The 20,330-nt window shown below is 42.0% G+C and overlaps 1 protein-coding gene across 2 annotated transcripts in view; it reads right to left on the bottom strand.

Moving 5' to 3' along the window:
- AMPD1 (adenosine monophosphate deaminase 1) overlaps positions 1–20,330 on the bottom strand; it is a 178,427-nt gene that overhangs the window by 15,555 nt on the left and 142,542 nt on the right. For both annotated transcript variants that reach the window (XM_073615697.1, XM_073615698.1), the window contains one exon: positions 11,450–11,570. In XM_073615697.1, the coding sequence (XP_073471798.1) occupies positions 11,450–11,570 (121 nt within the window). The remainder of the gene's footprint in view (positions 1–11,449; positions 11,571–20,330) is intronic.

Below are 20,330 nucleotides of genomic sequence, written 5' to 3'. Positions count from 1 at the left end.
AGTTTAACCTCCCTGGCGGTATGATTATTTCTGATTTTAGGTGCTGAAAGCGGTACAATTATTTTGCACAGAAATTTGGCGTTTTATGTTGTAGGCCTGTAATTCTTAGGAATAGTTCACTTAAATCTGATCAAACAAGAGTCTAGTAGACATCCCGGGTATGATAAAGTTTGAAAAACGAAATAAAAAATTATAATATAATAAATAACTATAAATAATTATAACAAATAATAATATAATAATAATAAAAATTATATAATAATGTAATCAAATCAAAAACACTGAAATTTGCTCAGTTGCAGAATTTTAGCTTTCGTTACTTTTAGTGTTTGATGACGGATCTCCCCACAAATCACTATCGCTCAATTCTGCAAGTGATTCTAATTTATTATCGCTTTTTTCTAGCTGCTCTAAAATCACTTTTGATGTAAAGAGACAGTTTTGGTTGCTATGGACAATCTCCAGTTTCCTGGCAGAAAGAACAGTTTTATATATATAAAACTGCATGCAGGACACTGGGCAGACCACTAGGGACAAAGGGGATGTGTAATTATTTGATACAGTACTGTAATCTGTAAGATTACAGTATGCTGTATCTATACTGTGTGTTTCACTTTTGAATTTACCGCCGAACTCTGTCCCCGTGTGTCGCAACGCTCGCAGGGAACGGAGCTCGGCACTGTGAATCGAGCGAGACACAGCGGCTCGCCGATCACAGCGGGGAGACATCGCAGGATCCAGGGGACAAGGTAAGTATGCTCTTCCTGGATCCTGCGATGCAAGCCCGAGTCTGGCTCGGGGATACCGCTTTTGGTATAAAAAATCCAACCCGAGCCAGACTCGGGGATACCGCCAGGGAGGTTAATGCCATATCATTTTGTGTGTGTTACTGCCAGTTTAACACCATATTGTTTTGCGTGCGTTACTGCCAGTTTAACGCCATATCGTTTTGCGTAAGTTACTGCCAGTGTAACGCCATATAGTTCTGTGTGCATTATTGCCAGTTTAACGCCATATAGTTTTGTGTGTTACTGTCAGTTTAATGCGATTTACTTCTATGTGTGCGTTTAACGCCATCGTTTTGCATGTGTTACTGCCAGGTTAACACCATATTGTATTGCATGCATTACTGCCAGTTTAACACCATATAGTTCTATGTGCGTTACTGCCAATTTAACGCCATTTACTACTGTACTGCGTTACTGCTAGTTGAATGCCATATCGTTTTGCGCGTGTTACTGCCAGTTTAACGCCATATAGTTTTGTGCGTTACTGCCAGTTTAATGCCATATCGTTTTGCATGCGTTACTGCCAGTTTAACGCCATATAGTTCTGTGTGCGTTACTGCCAGTTTAACGCCATATAGTTTTGTGCGTTACTGCCAGTTTAATGGCATTTACTTCTGTGTGCATTACTGCCAGTTTAACGCCATATAGTTTTGCGTGCGTTACTGCTAGTTTAACACAATATCATTTTGTGTGCGTTACTGCTAGTTTAACGACATATCGTTTTGCGTACATTACTGCCAGTTTAACGCCATATAGTTCTGTGTGCATTACTGCCAGTTTAATGCCATTTACTTCTGTGTGCGTTAATGCCAGTTTAACGCCATATAGTTCTGTGCGTTACTGCCAGTTTAACGCCATATAGTTTTGTACGTTACTGCCAGTATAATGCCATTTACTTCTGTGTGCGTTACTGCCAGTTTAATGCCATATCGTTTTGTGTGCATTACTGCCAGTTTAATGGCATTTACTTCTGTGTGCATTACTGCCATTTTAACGCCATATCATTTTGTGTGTGTTTCTGCCAGTTTAACGCCATATCGTTTTGTGTGAGTTACTGCCAGTGTAACGCCATATAGTTCTATGTGCGTTACTGCCAGTTTAACGCCATATAGTTTTGCATTCGTTACTGCCAGGTTAACGCCATTTACTTCTGTGTGCGTTACTGCCAGTTTACCGCCATATTGTTTTGCATGCATTACTGCCAGTTTAATGCCATATAGTTCTGTGTGCGTTACTGACAGTTTAACACCATTTGCTTCTGTGTGCGTTACTGCTAGTTTAACGCCATATAGTTTTGCGTGCATTACTGCCAGTTTAACACAATATACTTTTGTAAGCATTACGGCTAGTTTAACGACATATTGTTTTGCGTGCCGTACTGTCAGTTTAACGCCATATAGTTTTGTTCGTTACTGCCAGTTTAACGCCATATAGTTCTGTGTGCATTACTGCCAGTTTAACGCCATTTACGTCTGTGTACGTTAATGCCAGTTTAATGCCATTTACTTCTGTGTGCGTTACTGCCAGTTTAACGCCATATAGTTCTGTGTGTGCGTTACTGCCAGTTTAACGCCATATAGTTTTTTGCGTTACTGCCAGTATAATGCCATTTACTTCTGTGTGCGTTACTGCCAGTTTAACGCCATATCGTTTTGCGTGCGTTACTGCCAGTTTAATGGCATTTACTTCTGTGTGCGTTACTGCCATTTTAATGCCATATCATTTTGTGTGTGTTACTGCCAGTTTAACACCATATTGTTTTGCGTGTGTTACTGCCAGTTTAACGCCATATCGTTTTGCGTGAGTTACTGCCAGTGTAACGCCATATAGTTCTGTGTGCATTACTGCCAGTTTAACGCCATATAGTTTTGTGTGTTACTGTCAGTTTAATGCGATTTACTTCTATGTGTGCGTTTAACGCCATTGTTTAGCGTGCGTTACTGCCAGGTTAACGCCATATTGTATTGCATGCATTACTGCCAGTTTAACACCATATAGTTCTGTGTGCGTTACTGACAATTTAACGCCATTTACTTCTGTGCTGCGTTACTGCTAGTTTAACGCCATATCATTTTGCGTGTGTTACTGCCAGTTTAACACCCATATCGTTTTGCGCGTGTTACTGCCAGTTTAACGCCATATAGTTCTGTGTGCGTTACTGCCAGTTTAACGCCATATAGTTCTGTGTGCGTTACTGCCAGTTTAACGCCATATAGTTGTGTGCATCACTGTATATTTGGCACATTATATTGCAGTATATTATAGTGACTCCGTGGAGTGTATCTGTGTAGCTTGAGTACTAAAATTAAAGTGCACCAAACACCTCTTTACATTGATTAAAGTGCATATACGTACAGATTTCAACTTCTTCTTTACATTTGCTTATAAGCACCGCCCCCTCCATCCCAATAATGTCTGGGAGGACAGCAAGGAAAGGGAGACATTCCCTTGGCACTGTAAGGGGGCCCGCAACAAATGTGTCCACAGGCAAAGGTGGACGTGGTGGTCACTTCTCAGGCAGGGCATCATTTCCTCTGTTTAGTAAGTTTGCCCGTGCTATCCAGCCACAGCATGCAGAGGAGGTGGTGGACTGGCTTACTACACCTTCTTCATCCTCCTCATCCTCTGTCACGCAAGCAGAGACAAGTGTGCAGTCCCCTGAAGTTGCCAGAGTGGATAAACCTGCCTCCTTGTCCACCTCTTTTCCTGCCATAGCCCTAACATCAGGAGTCAGCTGAATTATTTGACCACATCATCAATTTTTCCTTGATGATGCCCAGCCATTACTGGATTCAGATGTTGGTTCTGAGGTTGAGGATGACAGGAACATGAGCCTAGAGAGAGGGAGGAACACTGGTAGACAAATTGGCATTCATGTTCCCCAAGCCGCAGCATATTGCCAAGTTGTCTCCAGTGGTAATGATGAAGATGGAGGAGATGGAGATGGAGATGATGATGATGATGATGAGGTCACTGATGTGACTTGGGTGCCAGATAGAGAAGAGGAGGAAACTGAAGGTGAGGCAGCACAACCCCAAGGGGGTCGACATCAAGAAAGAGTAGAGAGCAGCCACCCTATTCTATCATATTCTTCAGCTGTTATTTCCCGGCCCACTCCCCAAAGCTCAGCTGTTTGGGTCTTTTTCAGCACATCTGCAGCAGATCGCACTGTTGCTATCTGCAAACTGTGTCTCAAGCACATCAAACGTGGCAGAAACACCAACCATTTGGGTACCACGTGCCTAACAAGGAATTTAACGTCCAACCACTCAGCCCATTGGCAAGAGCACCTAAAAGCCACACAAAAGGGGCACAAATCTGTCCCTCCTCCTTACCCACTTCAGTCTGCCCCTGCTATACCGAGACATTACCTCTCAGCAGCCTCCACTGACAGGGATGATGGTATAGCACAGGATGTCCCAGGTCCTAGCAGCACACCACGAGCTGTAGACTGTAGCAGCAAATTTCTCTGCCCCATCTGCTGCAGCAGAAACAAAAATACAGTCCCTGCCACCCACATGCCCAGTGTCCAAATGCAAGCTTGTCAAAGCAGTTGGCTCTCCAACTTCTGCCTTTCAGCCTGGTGGATTCTGCCCCCTTCCGTGAATTCGCACAATGTGCTGTACCACAATGGCAGGTTCCCAGTCGCTACTATTTCACGTAAGGCCGTTCCATCTCTCTACCATCACATGTAAGGGAATGTTCTGGCATTGTTGGGCAAGGCAGTCAGCCGTAAAATCCACCTTACTGCTGACATGTGGTCCAGCAAGCATAGGCAGGGACGATATATTTTGTTCACAGCACACTGGGTAACGCTGCAGGACAGGGCTCGGTGCTGCAGCTTGTTGTGCCCCCACGTCTCCATACAGCTGGCGGTGATACCAGACCTATGAGCTGTACCCCCTCTTCCTCCTCTGCCACCTCCATGCCCTCCTCTGCAGAATTGTCCTATGAATATCAGGTACCCCCTAAGCATTCAAAGGGCTATTCCCAGAGTCAGGCTAAAAGGTGCCATGCAGCGCTACAGCTGGTGTGTTTAGGGGACAAGAACCACACCGGAACAGAGATTCTTGCAGCTCTGCAGGTACAGGCCCAGAGGTGGTTCACATCATGACAGCTGGAGCGAGGAATGGTGGTGCCTGATCATGGCTCAAACCTAATGTGAGCCCTTAGACAGGGAAAGTTGACACATGTGCCTTGAGTGGCATTAGGGATGAGCTTCGAGTTCGAGTCGAACTCATGTTCGACACGAACATCGGCTGTTCGGCAGTTCGCTGAACGGCGAACAATTTGGGGTGTTTGCGGCAAATTCGAAAGCCGCGAAACACCCTTTAAAAGTCTATGGGAGAAATCAAATTTCTGATGCTAATTTTAAAGGCTTATATGCATGGTATTGTCATAAAAAGTGTTTGGGGACCTGGGGGACATGGATCAATGCAAAATAAAGTTTTAAAAACGGCCGTTTTTTCGGGAGCAGTGATTTTAATAATGCTTAAAGTGAAACAATAAAAGTGTAATATTCCTTTAAATTTTGTACCTTGGGGGTGTCTATAGTATGCCTGTAAAGGGGGCGCATGTTTCCCATGTTTAGAACAGTCTGACAGCAAAATGACATTTCAAAGGAAAAAAAGTCATTTAAAACTACTCGCGGCTATTAATGAATAGTAACAAAACACTGGCCACCGCCCACACCCATAACTGGCCTTCACAGTAAGGAGCACATGGAGGGCATATACATGTAAGACAAAGACAATTCCATAGCTCAACTCACCAACCAGTCTGCTGACCAACCAAATTAGCCTGTCTAACCGTATGTTAAAAGCAGGGGTTTAGTCAGCACACATTTGCAAACGCATGTGAAAGCTGCAAGGCCTCGTCAAGGCACCCTGTATTACTTGCAGTCTTAACACTACTAAATTTATAAGTGTCTCCACAGTGGAAGCACATGCATTAAATGGATAGGTGTGAGACAGGTGAGCCTGGAGGCGGCCCAAGCCCCCTTAAAGGGACAGGAGCACACTGGACACCCAGCAAGAGCACAATGGCAGCAAAGGTGTCCAGTGTGTCCCCGACCCACATTTACGAACAGTAACAAAACACTGGCCACCGCCCACACCCATAACTGGCCTTCACAGTAAGGAGCACATGGAGGGCATATACATGTAAGACAAAGACAATTCCATAGCTCAACTCACCAACCAGTCTGCTGACCAACCAAATTAGGCTATTAATGAATTGTCGGTCCGACAATACACATAAAAGGTCATTGATAAAAATGGCATGGGAATTCCCCACAGGGGAACCCCGAACCAAAATGTAAAAAAAAAATGACGTGGGGGATCTGCCTAAATTCCATACCAGGCCCTTCAGGTCTGGTATGGATATTAAGGGGAACCCCAGCCAAAATGTAAAAAAAAAATGGCGTGGTGTCCCCCTCAAAATCTATACCAGACCCTTATCCGAACACGCAACCTGGCAGGCCGCAGGAAAAGAGCGCCCCCCCCCCTCCTGAACCGTACCAGGCCACATGCCCTCAACATTGGGAGGGTGCTTTGGGGTAGCCCCCCAAAAAACCTTGTCCCCATGTTGAAAATTAGCACTTTTGATTATTCGTGTTCGTGTCCCATAGACTTTAACGGTGTTCACACAAATTTTTTGCCTGTACGCAAGTTTTGGTGTGAACCGAACAGGGGGGTGTTCGGCTCAGCCCTAAGTGGCATATGTCCTTAATTTGGTTGTGCAGTGTTTCCTAAGTACGTGCCCAGGGTTGCAAGATGTACTAAAACAGGCCAGAAGAGTCTGTAGCCATTTCAGGCGGTCATACACAACCAGTGCTCGGTTGGCTGAAATTCAGCGTGAATTCCACCTGCCCTTAAACCGCCTGATTTGTGACATGCCCACCAGGTGGAACTCAACTTTGGGGCTATACATGCAGCAGAGGGCCGTCAACGAGTACCTGTGCCAGTACGGCACGGCGACGGGCTCAGGCCACCTCTGCTTTTTTCCCCACGCCAATGGGTGATCATTAAGGATGCATGCACTGTATTGTCACCATTTGAGGAGGCCGCACGGATGGTGAGCAGTGACAGTGCATGCATCAGTGACACAATCCCTGTTGTGTTCCTGCTGGAACAGACTCTGCATGGCATTATGGACAGGGCACTGGAGACAGAGAAGCAGGAGAAGAAGGAGGACTTCCTTTCCTCTCAAGGCCCACTTTATCCAGACACCATCATGCCTATGTCGCAGAACACACAGGAGGAGAGAGGGGAGGAGGATTCTGGCACTTTCATAGGCTTCGAAGAAGAGGAAGACAATCTGTAAGCGATGGCTTTCCAACCCCAGGACCCTTGGGATTAGTACATGGCTGGGAGGAGGAAGTTCCAGATGCTGTCATCCTGAGTGACCCAGAGGAGTCTGCTTCTCAAGCCTCAGCAAATTTGAGGTGCATGGGCAACCTCATGGTTCAAAGCCTCAAAGGACCCAAGAATACGTGGCATAAAGGAGAAGGGTGATTACTGGTTGACAACCCTCCTTGACCATTGTTATAAGGGGAAGGTCTCAGAACCCATCCCGTCCCCACAGAGAGTGCAGAAGATAAAGTCTGTTCAATCATTTAATCTGGAAAAAAATTTTTGGTATAGGTTTCATGGGCACAATTAACACCCAAAGACCAATTTTTCTGCACCTGTTTTACAGGTGCATATCATTGCAATTCTTTACAGCAAGGCCAAGTCTTGCTTTCATCAAGAGTACTTCTATAGGGTTACGGTGGGAAGACACCACCGACACCCAAAGACCAATTTTTCTGCACCTGTTTGACAGGTGCATATCATTGCAATTTTTTACAGCAAGGCCAATTCTTGCTTTCATGAAGATTACCTCTATAGGGTTATGGTGGGAAGGTGCCACCGACACCAAAAGACCAATTTCTACGCACCCGTTACTTCTATCCAAAGTCAAAGTGACACCAGAATGTATCCAAAAAATCTCTAATCTTGTTCCCAGTGTACTACAATTTTTTTTTGCTTTATAAATGCAATTATTGCTGCAGCAGATTCTAGACATGGTACAGATCTGCCACTTTACAGCTAGACTAAGGGGACCCCCAGGCACTATATTGGAAGGAATTTTTATTTTTATGCTTTCACTTTAAAAATCAAAAAATCACTGCTCATTTAAAATGACGTTTTTTATTGATACATGTCCCCCAGGGCAGGACCCGGACCCCTATAACCACTGTATACCCAATTACTTGCATACAAGCCTTCAAAATGGACACTTTTGATTTTTGACATTCGCTCCCATTGACTTTAATGGGGTTTGTTATTCGGGTCGGAACTTTTGCGGTGTTTGGACGTTCTGGTGTGAACCGAACAGGGGACTGTTCTGCCCATCCCTACTGCTGATCACACACTGAGGAAAAGAGCCAATTAGTGGCTCTTTACCATGTGATCCGCTGTATCCAATCACAGCTGATCATGGATGTAAATAGAAGCCAGTTATTGGGCATGAGGAGAGGAGAAGAGAGACAATAACTGGCTTCTCTAAAATGGACATCTACATGGGGGGGGGGGGGTAAATCTTCCAGAGCTGAAGTTATTAAGTACATTACACCTTCCGGAGAAGGCCTAATTTTTTTGCAACTATCAGAAGTAGGGATGGGCCGAACACCCACTGGTTCAGTTCGCACCAGAACATGCGAACAGGCAAAACGTTTTAGCGAACATGCAAGCCCTATTAAAGTCTATGGGACACGAACATGAAAAATCAAAGGTGCTCATTTTAAAGGCTTTTATGCAAGTTATTGCCATAAAAAGTGCATTGGGACCCGGGTACTGCCCTAGGGGACATGTATCAATGCAAAAAAAAAAAAAAGTTTTTAAAACAACCGTTTTTTCTGGAGCAGAGATTTTAATAATGCTTAAAGTGAAACAATAAAAATAAAATATTCCTTTAAATATAGTGCCTGGGGATGACCCCTTAGTCTGCCTGTAAAATGGAGCATCTGTGTGATGTGTAGTGCCGCAGCAAAATGAAATTTCTAAAGGACAAAATGTCATTCAAACTTGCTTGTGGCTGTAATGTATTGTTGGATTCCAGCACTATAGATAAAAAAAAAAAATTTTTTTTTTAATTGGCGTGGGGCCCCCCCCCAAAATCCATACCAGACCTTTATCCGAGCATGCAGCCTGGAGGTCAGGATGGGGGGGGGGAAACGAGCAAGTCCCCCCCTCTTGAACCATACTAGGCCACATGCCCTAAACATGGGGAGGGTGCTTTGGGTGCCCCCAAAGCACCTTGTCCCCATGTTGATGGGGACAAGAGCTTCTTCCCGATAACCCTGGCCATTGGTTGTTGGAGTCTGTGGGCGGGGGGCACTCGATTTCGCGGCGAACGGCCCACAGCAGATGTTTGAGTCGAACTTACGTTTGATTCGAACATCCAGACCATCCCTAATCAGCAGTTCTTTAAACCTGAACTTCAAGCAGATACCAAGAAAACTAAATAACCCAGTTATCCATTATTTACAAAAAGATACATATTTTAATGCAAATATGCAATCTAATTATGTCTTGATATCGTTGTCCTGCAAACCCCTGAGTAGCAGCACTCAAATTTGGAGAAAGAGAGCCAGCACTAGAAGCCAAATAGGCTATGCAAAAGTGCATATGTATTGGCATTTAGTATGCTGGCAGGTGGAGCAAGCAAAAGAACATAGGGATAACCCTGTCAAAGTGTTTCTCCTTGACTGCTCAATTTGCAAGGGGGGGTATGTATTAAGCTACTGCTTTACTCTTGTAGCTGAAGTAGCTATGTTGTCATTTTGCTAGAAATCATATCAAAGATAAAGCAAGCAGGACTATTTCCAAGATGGCATACTCGAAACACCTAAAAAGTGCAGATGTTAACATAGGACCTAAGTGCTTTGACAGGTAAACACAATTTCAACTGTGTGTTTAGCTGTTTACCTGGAGTTCAGCTTTACCAAATTGCTGAATAGCTAAGTATTTGTGTGTAAACTCTATCATTGCATGTATTAGTAGTAACTAGGGCAGAAAATACGTGTGCATCCCTTAGTAAAAGCAGTGTCTTAAAAGCAAGAGGAGCTCCAAATTTTGTCCAAACACAAGTTCAGACTTAACCTTAACTTAACAGACTGTTCGCGCATTCCACTGAATGCTGGGCTTTTTATTTATTCAGTGGAAGCCGAGCATCATGTATAGTAGTGGTAAATATACCTCAACTATACAGGAGTCTCCTGTGGCACCCACAGCTTCCCAGTGACATTACCAAGCCCCATTCATTTACTGGCCAGGAATACCCTTGCTATGTACACAAATGGGTGGGTTTAGCAAGGCCTCCCTGACCATAATATGGCACCAAGGTTTTTTTTTCTTTTTTTGTGTGGATTTCCCTTCACATCCATACCAGACCCTCATCAAGGATAAGGGTCTGGTACTTAATTTTAGGAGGAAACCCACACAATTTTTTTTGTTTGTGCGTGCAGGATCCCATTAACCCTTATACCACACCCTCATGTGGGATAAGGGTCTAGTATGCATGGGAATCCATGGGCTTCTGTTTACAAAAAGGAATAAAGTGACTGAATTTGTAATTTGTCAGCAATTTAAACAGTATTTTTTTTTTCCTTTGCAAATGTCAGTTTTGCTGTAGTAGGTTGTATACATTGTACAGGTGCACCACTTCACAGGTAGGCTAAAGACAACTCCCTGGCATGATTTTTAAATGAATTTAGCATTTTTTATGTTTTCCTTAAAGCACTATTGAAAACACTACTCACCTCCCCTCCTCGAACTGAATTCTTTTTGCTTTGGTACAAGTTCCCCTGGGCGTCGCCCAGACCTCCGTGCCATTTGTTTCACAATACCTAGCCTATTAATCTAGAGAATGGTCATACTGTTTTTCTAACATTCGGTTCACATTGACCTCAATGGGGTTTGAATTTGGCACCAAAAATGTACTCATGTTCTGCTAACCTACCTGTGATGATCTGGTGTTCACAAACTTTTGGTCTTGTAGATGGTATTCTTTAGCATATGTGAGGGTCAACATATCCTGTGGTACCTTTATTAAGAATATTTCTGGATATGCAAAAGATGCTTTCCTCAAATGTATAAGCATCAGTACTGCAGTTCCAAATGTCAGTATGGCAGAAAAGTAAATTTTGTTATAGTCATTGTATGTTAAAGAGGTTGTAAACCTTCCTTTATACTTTGCACCTATAGGTAAGCCTAGAAAAAGGCTTACCTATAGGAACTGTAGATATCGACTAAACGTGCACCATTTAGGAGATATTTACTTATACTGCGCCGATGATGTAATCAGTGCACACGCTCTGAAGTAACGGACGCCTGTGCCGTTTCTTCAGAAGCGAGTGCTGTGACCGGTGGCTTCCGCGCGCATGTGTGGGAGTGACGTCACGCAGCTCCGGCCAGTCACAGAGCCGGAGTCCGCGGCCCCGGAAGGAAGATGGGCAAAGATGGATGTGGCCTCCAGCAGGGACGACCCGGGCTTCGTTTGTAGGTACGTGTCACATAATGTGCTAGTATGCGATGCATATTATGCCTTTACTTTGCAGGGAATAAAAAAAAAAAAGAGAGCTTACATCCTCTTTAACAATTAACAGACAAATTTACCTTCTTAAGGTTTAAGCCATGAGAGATGTTGTCTGCTGTCATGAATGCTGCCAGTAAGTGGGTGATAGCACCAGCCTCTCCACAGTGAGGACGGAAAAGGAAAGTGTTCAATCCTCTCTCCCTATAAAAAAAAGTGGTGATTTCGTAAGTATAAATTCATTAAATACAAACAAATTTATAACAATGCTTGCATTTTAAAGCCATTGACATTTTCAAGTTGTTTATAAAAAATATAACCTTTTGAAAAGTGTTTTTTTTCCCATTGTGGCACTACCCCCACAGGAGCCGCTTATTTGTCCTGGGTTTTGCTCCCCAGTATGTTCAACGGCAGCCAGGCACTCAGCAACATCCACCCTTCTGGCTCAATAAATAGTCTAGGGGTCACCATTTTAAAGCTTATTGCTTGACAACTTGCATAGGGCACAAGGAGCAGTGGGATACTACAGATCACTGAACTGCAATAAGAGGACACTTCTCACTGCAGCTACTTCTTAGAACAGTCCCATAAACAATAGCTCAGGGAATGAACAGGACTGGGACACCATAAGCAATGTCCCAGGCCAGGCAAGCCTTATTATTAGTAGCTCTGAATAAGCACCAGTAAGTGGATGAAACGCATTAGCTACAGCTAATTCTTTTTTACCTCTGTTTGCTGAATGGACTGTTTTTTACATCAATAAAGGTGAGTGCATTGTAGTGCGGCTATCCAGATTTTTCCTTTTGCATGTCCATTGAACGCTGAGCCAGCAACCTCTCTATGTGCAGGGGAGGTGTAGCAGCAGGATTGCCACCTAAAGTGGTAAACCTGTGTGTTAGTATTAACCTCCCTGGCGGTATGATTATTGCAGATTTTAGGTGCTGAAAGTGGTACAATTTTGCATGTAAATTTGGCGTTTTATATTGTAGGCCTGTAATTCTTAGGAATAATTCACTTAAATATGTCCAAACAAGAGTCTAGTAGACATCCTGGGTATGATAAAGTTTGAAAAACGAAATCATAAATTATAATATAATAAATACCTATAAATAATAATCCTGATTACCAGAGTAGTACAGTGTTACTATGATAAAATATATATATATATATTTTTTTTTTAATATACTGTCACCAGTCAGTGTCCCTGATCACCACCACACCAGTTATATGATGATGCTGTACTGCACTGGTGGCAGTATATAAAAAAAAAAAAAAAAAGGAATTTTCTTTATTTTGCAAAGAATTGTGACAAAAAATTTACAACTGCAAAAAACATGTCATGCCTCTTACTAAATACCCTGCACTGTCTATTTTCCAAAAAGGGGTCAAATGAGGCTGTCAGTACATCAGGACTGATCAATTTTCATATATATATATATATATATATATATATATATATAGTATCTCACAAAAGTGAGTACACCCCTCACATTTTTGTAAATATTTTATTATATCTTTTCATGTGATAACACTGGAGAAATGACACTTTGCTACAATGTAAAGTAGTGAGTGTACAGCTTGTATAACAGTGTAAATTTGCTGTCCCCTCAAAATAACTCAACACACAGCCATTAATGTCTAAACCGCTGGCAACAAAAGTGAGTATACCCCTAAGTGAAAATGTCCAAATTGGTCCCAATTAGCCATTTTCCCTCCCCGGTGTCATGTGAATCATTATTGTTACAAGCTCTCAGGTGTGAATGGGGAGCAGGTGTGTTAAATTTGGTGTTATCACTCTCACTCGCTCATACTGGTCACTGGAAGTTCAACATGGCACCTCATGGCAAAGAACTCTCTGAGGATCTGGAAAAAAAAGAATTGTTGTTCTACATAAAGACCTAGGCTATAAGAAGATTGCTAAAACCATAAAACTGAGCTGCAGTACGGTGGCAAAGACCATACAGCGGTTTAACAGGACAGGTTTCACTCAGAACAAGCCTCGCCATGGTCGACCAAAGAAGTTGAGTGCACATGCTAAGCGTCATATCCAGAGGTTGTCTTTGGGAAATAGATGTATGAGTGCTGCCAGCATTGCTGCAGGGTTTGAAGGGGTGGGGGGGTCAGCCTGTCAGTGCTCAGACCATACGCCGCACACTGCATCAAATTGGTCTGCATGGCTGTCATCCCAGAAGGAAGCCTCTTCTAAAGATGATGCACAAGAAAGCCCGCAAACAGTTTGCTGAAGACAAGCAGACTAAAGACATGGATTACTGGAACCATGTCCTGTGGTCTGATGAGACAAAGATAAACTTATTTGGTTCAGATGGTATCAAGCGTGTGTGGCAGCAACCAGGTGAGGAGTACAAAGACAAGTGTGCCTACACTCAAGCATGGTGGTGGGAGTTTCATGGTCTGGGGCTGCATGAGTGTTGTCGGCACTGGGGAGCTACAGTTCATTGAGGGAACCATGAATGTCAACACATTCTGTGACATAATGAAGCAGAGCATGATCCATTCCCTTCAGAGACTGGGCCACAGGGCAGTATTCCAACATGATATACCACCCCAAACACACCTCCAAGATGACCACTGCCTTGCTAAAGAAGCTGAGGGTAAAGGTGATGGACTGGCCAAGCATGTCTCCAGACCTAAACCCTATTGAGCATCTGTGGGGCATCCTTAAATGGAAGGTGGAGGAGTGCAAGGTCTCTAACATCCACCAGCTCCGTGATGTTGTCATGGAGGAGTGGAAGAGGACTCCAGTGGCAACCTGTAAAGCTCTGGTGAACTCCATGCCCAAAAGGGTTAAGGCAGTGCTGGAATAATAATCGTGGCCACACAAAATATTGACACTTTGGGCCCAATTTGGACATTTTCACTTAGGGGTGTGCTCACTTTTGTTGCCAGGGGTTAGGACATTAATGGCTGTGTGTTGAGCTATTTTGAGGGGACAGCAAATTTACACTGTTATACAAGCTGTACACTCACTACTTTACATTGTAGCAAAGTGTCATTTCTTCAGCGTTGTCACATGAAAAGATTGAATAAAACATTTACAAAAAAATTGAGGGGTGTACTCACTTTTGTGAGATACTGTATATACCACAGTTTGTAGACTCTATAACTTTCCTACAAACTGAACAATATACACTGATTCAGGGTATTTTCACTAAAGAAATGTGGCAGAATACATTTTAGCCTAAATTTATGATGAAGAAAACTTGTTTTTTTTCCAAATTTTTGGTATTTTTTCATTTTTTTCAGCAAAACATAAAACCCCAGTGGTGATTAAATAACACCAAAAGAAAGCTTTATTTTTGTGAAAAAAAAGGCAAAAATTTCATATGGGTACAGTGTTGCATGACGGGGCAATTGTCATTTTAAGTGTGAAAATTGGCCTGGGTAGGAAGGGGTTAAAGTGCCAGGTTAAAGGAAAAAGCTCAGGTTGTGTTTTGAAACCATCCACTCATCGACAGGGTTGCCAGAAGCTTCCTATACCATTCTGCAAAGTTTTGTGTAATTTTCAGTCAATGAGGAGAGAGCAGGGTATGAGAGCCACGCTCTGTGTGCGAATGGACAATGTTTATGTTATAAAGATGGTAGGGGAGGGAGAGATTTCAATAGTTCTATCCTGTGTGCATTAGTTTTCGTCCGAATGCATTTTCGTCCGAATTTCAGGTATTTTCATTATCGTTTTAAGAAACGATAATGAAAGTGCAGATTACGAAAACCGAAAGATCCGACATAAATGCTTTATTTTCATTTTCGTTGCGACAACAGTTCGATACAGATAGGAGATTCGACATAACGCTGACAATAACAGTCTGTGTCTATTGAACCTGTGGTCGAATGTGCCTAATCTTAACTCTATTAGTCCAAGATTATTCTACATAGAGAGAAAAGATTCGACATAGAGAGAAAAGATTCGACATAGAGAGAAAAGATCGCTGCTGGAATTAGGTGGGGGAAGTAAAGTAAAAATAATGATGATGATGAATGTTATTGTCTGATTGTAACCAAAGAGGAGGGGCAGTAAAATAGCTAGAACTAAGTACACACGTACGGCCAACTTACTTTCACTTACGATTTGCTAGCAGAGAGAGACACACACACTGAATCATTTCAGAAGACAGTCAATCTTAGCTGGTCCGTTTGTCAGAGAACCTGAATTATTTAGCAATTAAGCAAAAGCACAGCAGCAGAACAATAGTGAAGCAAGCTACAGTTCAACTTAACTTTTTCATAATAATCTGCTGCAATTGTGTTAGTTTTGTGAACTTGATAGTGATACTAGTGTTGCTAGTGTTGTGATAGCCTCAGAGGCTGCCCGTGTTGTTGGGGGGGGGGGGGGGGTTATTATTATAGATTCTATATTAGAATGCCATATCAATATCTGACACGTCAGATGCCGCGCCCGCCATTGCACTTGGAGATTGAGAAACAAATGTGAAAGTTGGCTGACTGTTGGGGTAGAGCAGACCATTCAACATGAACGACGAAGATTCGACAAAGCAATGAAAAACATACAAACGCTGAATCTTCAGCTTATGGTGTCTGTCGAAAGTTCTAAAAAGATTCGACGGAGCAGCTAAACTGTACGACGCTGCAATCGTACATTTCCGGTCAATTGCATCCGCCCATAGGCTATAGAAAAATTCTAATGTTGGTTGACTAGTAAAATAATTAATAAATATAATTATTACTAGTCATACAACATTAGAATTCTACTACAGCTAGCTTGTAGGCGGAAAATTCAACTAGAAATGTACACGTACAGTTTAGGTGCTCCGTCGAATCTCCTTTGAACATTTGACAGATACCGAATTTCGGGAGTAATTAAATAAATTTATTTTTTGGACGAAAACGGAATTCCGAAACAAAATATTTCAGTGCGCACATGTCTACCTGTTACTGTTGTCCTAGTACAGTAGGGTGAGTAGGGGAGTGAGCATTGTCACCTTAGGACAAAAAGTGTGTCACTGGCAGGTTCTCTACATAAAAAATAAGGGAAAAACACCAAACAGAAAACTAAAGTAGCTGACACATCTCAGAAATGGTAAAGTGCAATATATTAAGTTTTGTTTTTGGGTTTAGAAACACTTTAAAGTTTTACTGGGTCAAACGACAAGGTGTCAAATCAAGATTCTAACTCTTTGAAGGCTTTTATCCAATGTAAACCTAGTACACAAACAGCTACCACACAACAGTGAGCATTCACATAACCAATATCTTCTTAAATTGAATGCCCAGTATTAGCTTGTAAACGTAGCACCACATTTATTGTAGTCTCCGAATTTACAAGTCTATTGTAATCTAGACGATACCTTAAAAACTTAATACACAAACTCTGAGATTGGTACACATCCAGGTAATTATTAGTTTACAAGAGAAAAAGTACCTGATTTACAGGTATATTGTATGCGGTTAAAGAGATTTGCACTTATGACATCTAGTTAAAAGATATGTCATTGATAACTATGACAAGCAAAGTAATCCAACTATTATTGCAAAATAATAGTTTCCCATGGGGTGGATGTAGAATATGAAGCAGAATTTTGGCAGGCATCAGCTCACATTGTTTTTTTTTGTTTTTTTGTTTTAATACAGTGAAGATGGGTAGGACTAAAACTATAATAATATATAAATAATATGGGTCGTATATATTAGGAGGAATCATGTTGCAATTACAGTGTTATAAATAACCAGATTAAATTTGCTTTTATTTTTGTATTTTACAGCAAAGCTAGTCCAACAGTTACCAAAAAATACAAAACTACCAAATAATAGTTAGCTTTGTCCAAGCACCGAGATAAAAGTGGTTATGAGCTTGCCTTACAGCTCTAGTCTTGGTTTCAGTTCCCACCTATGACATCACATCCTTGAAGTTCATGTGTTCTCCCTGTGATTTATTTGGGTTTAATTCCTGGTGCTCCAACGAAGATGGTGGGGGTTGACAAACACAGAAGAGGCCCTCTTCTTGGATTAAGTAATAGTACATGTTGGATTTACCTTGGTAGGCACTTAAGACCAACACTAGGGTGGTGGTCCCCAGAAGACACATGCGTACTGTGCAAGGCAGGACAGAACCAGAATTCCCAATATATAATTGACTATATTAGTCTTTTATACCTGACATTAAATTTAAAGGGAATGATGTAAGCAGAGAATCCAGGAAAGCCACCTCCCCACAGTTCCCTGCACCTTAGAGACCTTTACTTTACAGGGTCCTCATTATTCTTCGGCCAAGATTAGTGTTGTGAGGAAGGCTAGCATGGTCCGTTTTTGGATGTCTCAGCCATGTTTCGGAGTATGATTAACAGGTAAATATATAAACGAAGCACTTTCGCTAATACATTTAACAGATACAAACTAGTATGTAAAAGTGTGTGGGGGGGGGGCTTTTTTTAGCAATTCCTGCAGCTATACACCTGCTGGGGATTAATCTTTTCGTGGCCAGAGCCGTTTTTGCGTTTTTTGCACACATGTTTAAAAAATTATTTTAGGCATGAAGATTACATAAAACCACCAAACATTATATATTTTCTAAAAGCAGACACCCTAGAGAATAAAAAAATGGTAGTTCTAATTTTTTATGTCACACCATATCACTGCAAAATTCTAGCAATAAATTACCCATGTTTTTAATAAAATATAAAAGATGAGGTTGCACCGAGTAAATAGATACCCAACATGTCAAATCTTAAATTTGTGTGTGCCCGTGAAATGGCAACAAAATTCAGTACCCTATATTTTCTATAGGCGACACTTCAAAGGCCCTCAACATGTCATGAGTTTAGTGTTACTGAGGAGGTCTGGTGCTAGCATTATTGCTCTCACTCCAGCTTGCATGGCAATATGAAATGTGTATTGCAATCAGTTTCACTGGTAGGTTCCCCCGATGCATACGTTTATGTTCGTAGGAGGGTATATGTCATAGACGTCGCTTTCCTGGTCACAGCAAGCAAGAGAGGAGAGCTCTTCTTCCTTCCCTCCTTCTGCTGGCACCCGCCATGTTGGTTCCGGGCCCGCAGATGGGCGAGCGGAGCTCAGAAAACAAGGCGGGGCGCGGGTGGGGGGGGCGCCGGTACCGGGGCTGTATGCTAGCAATCAGGTGGCATCGTAGCTGCCCAAATGCTTTCACCTGACAGGCAAGAGTCTGCCTGTCAGCTTTACACACAATCCCGGTGGCTGCAGCCACCAAATTGTGTGTGAAACCCCCCACTGTCAGGTCCGTATGATGTACGGATCTGGCAGCAAAAGGGTTAAACAATAATTTAAGTGTCACTAAACTCACATCATAAAAAACTATCAATAAATGCTGTATTACATGCTGTTCATACTTATTCAGTCACTATGAGATTCATTTTCTGTATTCTGCAAAAAACCTGGTTGATCCTGCTGCTCTCTATCTCCACCTTCTGTGAATGTCCCCAATTCAGCTAGGGATTTTGCAGCTGTGGTGGCAACTCGGCACATGCTCAGTTTTCAGCAAGTTTCAATGCTGAGCATTTCCTCCCTATCACATATGAGCAGCCCATGTGACTATAGAGTCACACATGTGGGTGTATACACAGTGGTAAATGCCAGCCCAATCCCTCCCTCCTTCTCCATGCTAACTAACCAGCTACACACAGTGGGGGTGGGATATTACATGTAGATTAATGGTGGCTTCACCTCCCTCTTATTGTAAGACATAGGCTGGAGGGGCATGGCACAGCCTGTGACTGGCAGAAATCTGCCCACACCATGTTATTTCCACAAAATAATAAAGATTTGATTTCAAATATATTATATATATTTGTATGCCAATTTAAACAGTTTATTGATATTATTTATTTATTTTTACTCTGTATTCCAAAGGCTGGTTTTTTTTTTGGTTTTTTTTCTGAACATGTGACCAGAAGCAGAGGACTAGAGTCTCCTCCTGCTTATGTTTCCCTGTAGACAGGCTGGGAGAGGGCTGGGTCATGTGACAGTTGTATACGGATTAGGAAAAAGGTACTTAGATGTTTTTTCTTTTTATTAAAATAATTACAGTGCCATCATCCACATACAGAAATAGAAGGGACAATGTAAATGAAACAGTGTGTGTTTAGTATCCCTTTAAGAATATTTTTTTAATTCATAATTACAAATTTCTGTTTATAGTATTTGTTTATATACTGTATATTGTTTTTAAAGTTATTAAGTACCCCTAAAGAATAACATAAATATTCTGAGATCTTTTTATAAGGGTTATTCACCTGCCTCTTAGGTGCAAAGTTACAGTGATCTTGAACTGAATACAGCCAAAAAATGCCTTGAACTACAACAGTTCTATCTGGTGCCTGCACAAACAGTATCTGTGCGCTGTCTTCAAACTGATCCCTATTTAGCCCTTTGGATCATGGGCCAAAACTGTACCTTCCATCAAGTATAGATTAAACCCCTCCCATCCCAGCACTTAACCTACCATCTAGATTACAACCAATGGCCATGTGATGTTTGCATGGTTTTAAAATACTAGGAATTAAAAATCCAATGTTTAGGTTGAGATGCATGGGCTCCATAAAACTAGAACTAAAATTAAATTATCATGAACATACTGTAATTTTGAACATGAATCCCCTGTAGTACTTTTATGTGTATTTCTTTAAAATAAAAATGCAATGAGAGTTACTAAAAAGAGATCCTTTTTGGTACATAAACGGAACACCACTATATCTAATCTGGCTGGTTGCAGACAAATCAGGAAATTGCAATATATCTGTGAGCAAACTTTGGCTTATGCAAGCTGTCTGACTAGTTTAAGGAGAAGAATCAATCTGCCCTGTTGAAATTTTTTTCTGGCTACTTGATATTTATGTACAAGATACGACAATGCTGTGCATGTCCTTATGGTCCATACCCAACTTCCTCTATAGCTACAACATGCACACTTGAGCAAGCTGACTGTGTATGCTTAAAGAAATATCTTTCATAAGA

Source organism: Aquarana catesbeiana, linkage group LG02, assembly GCF_042186555.1.
Source record: "Aquarana catesbeiana isolate 2022-GZ linkage group LG02, ASM4218655v1, whole genome shotgun sequence".
Lineage (NCBI taxonomy): Eukaryota > Metazoa > Chordata > Amphibia > Anura > Ranidae > Aquarana > Aquarana catesbeiana.
Note: the sequence above shows the minus strand (reverse complement) of the source record. Positions and strands in the feature narration are given on the sequence as shown.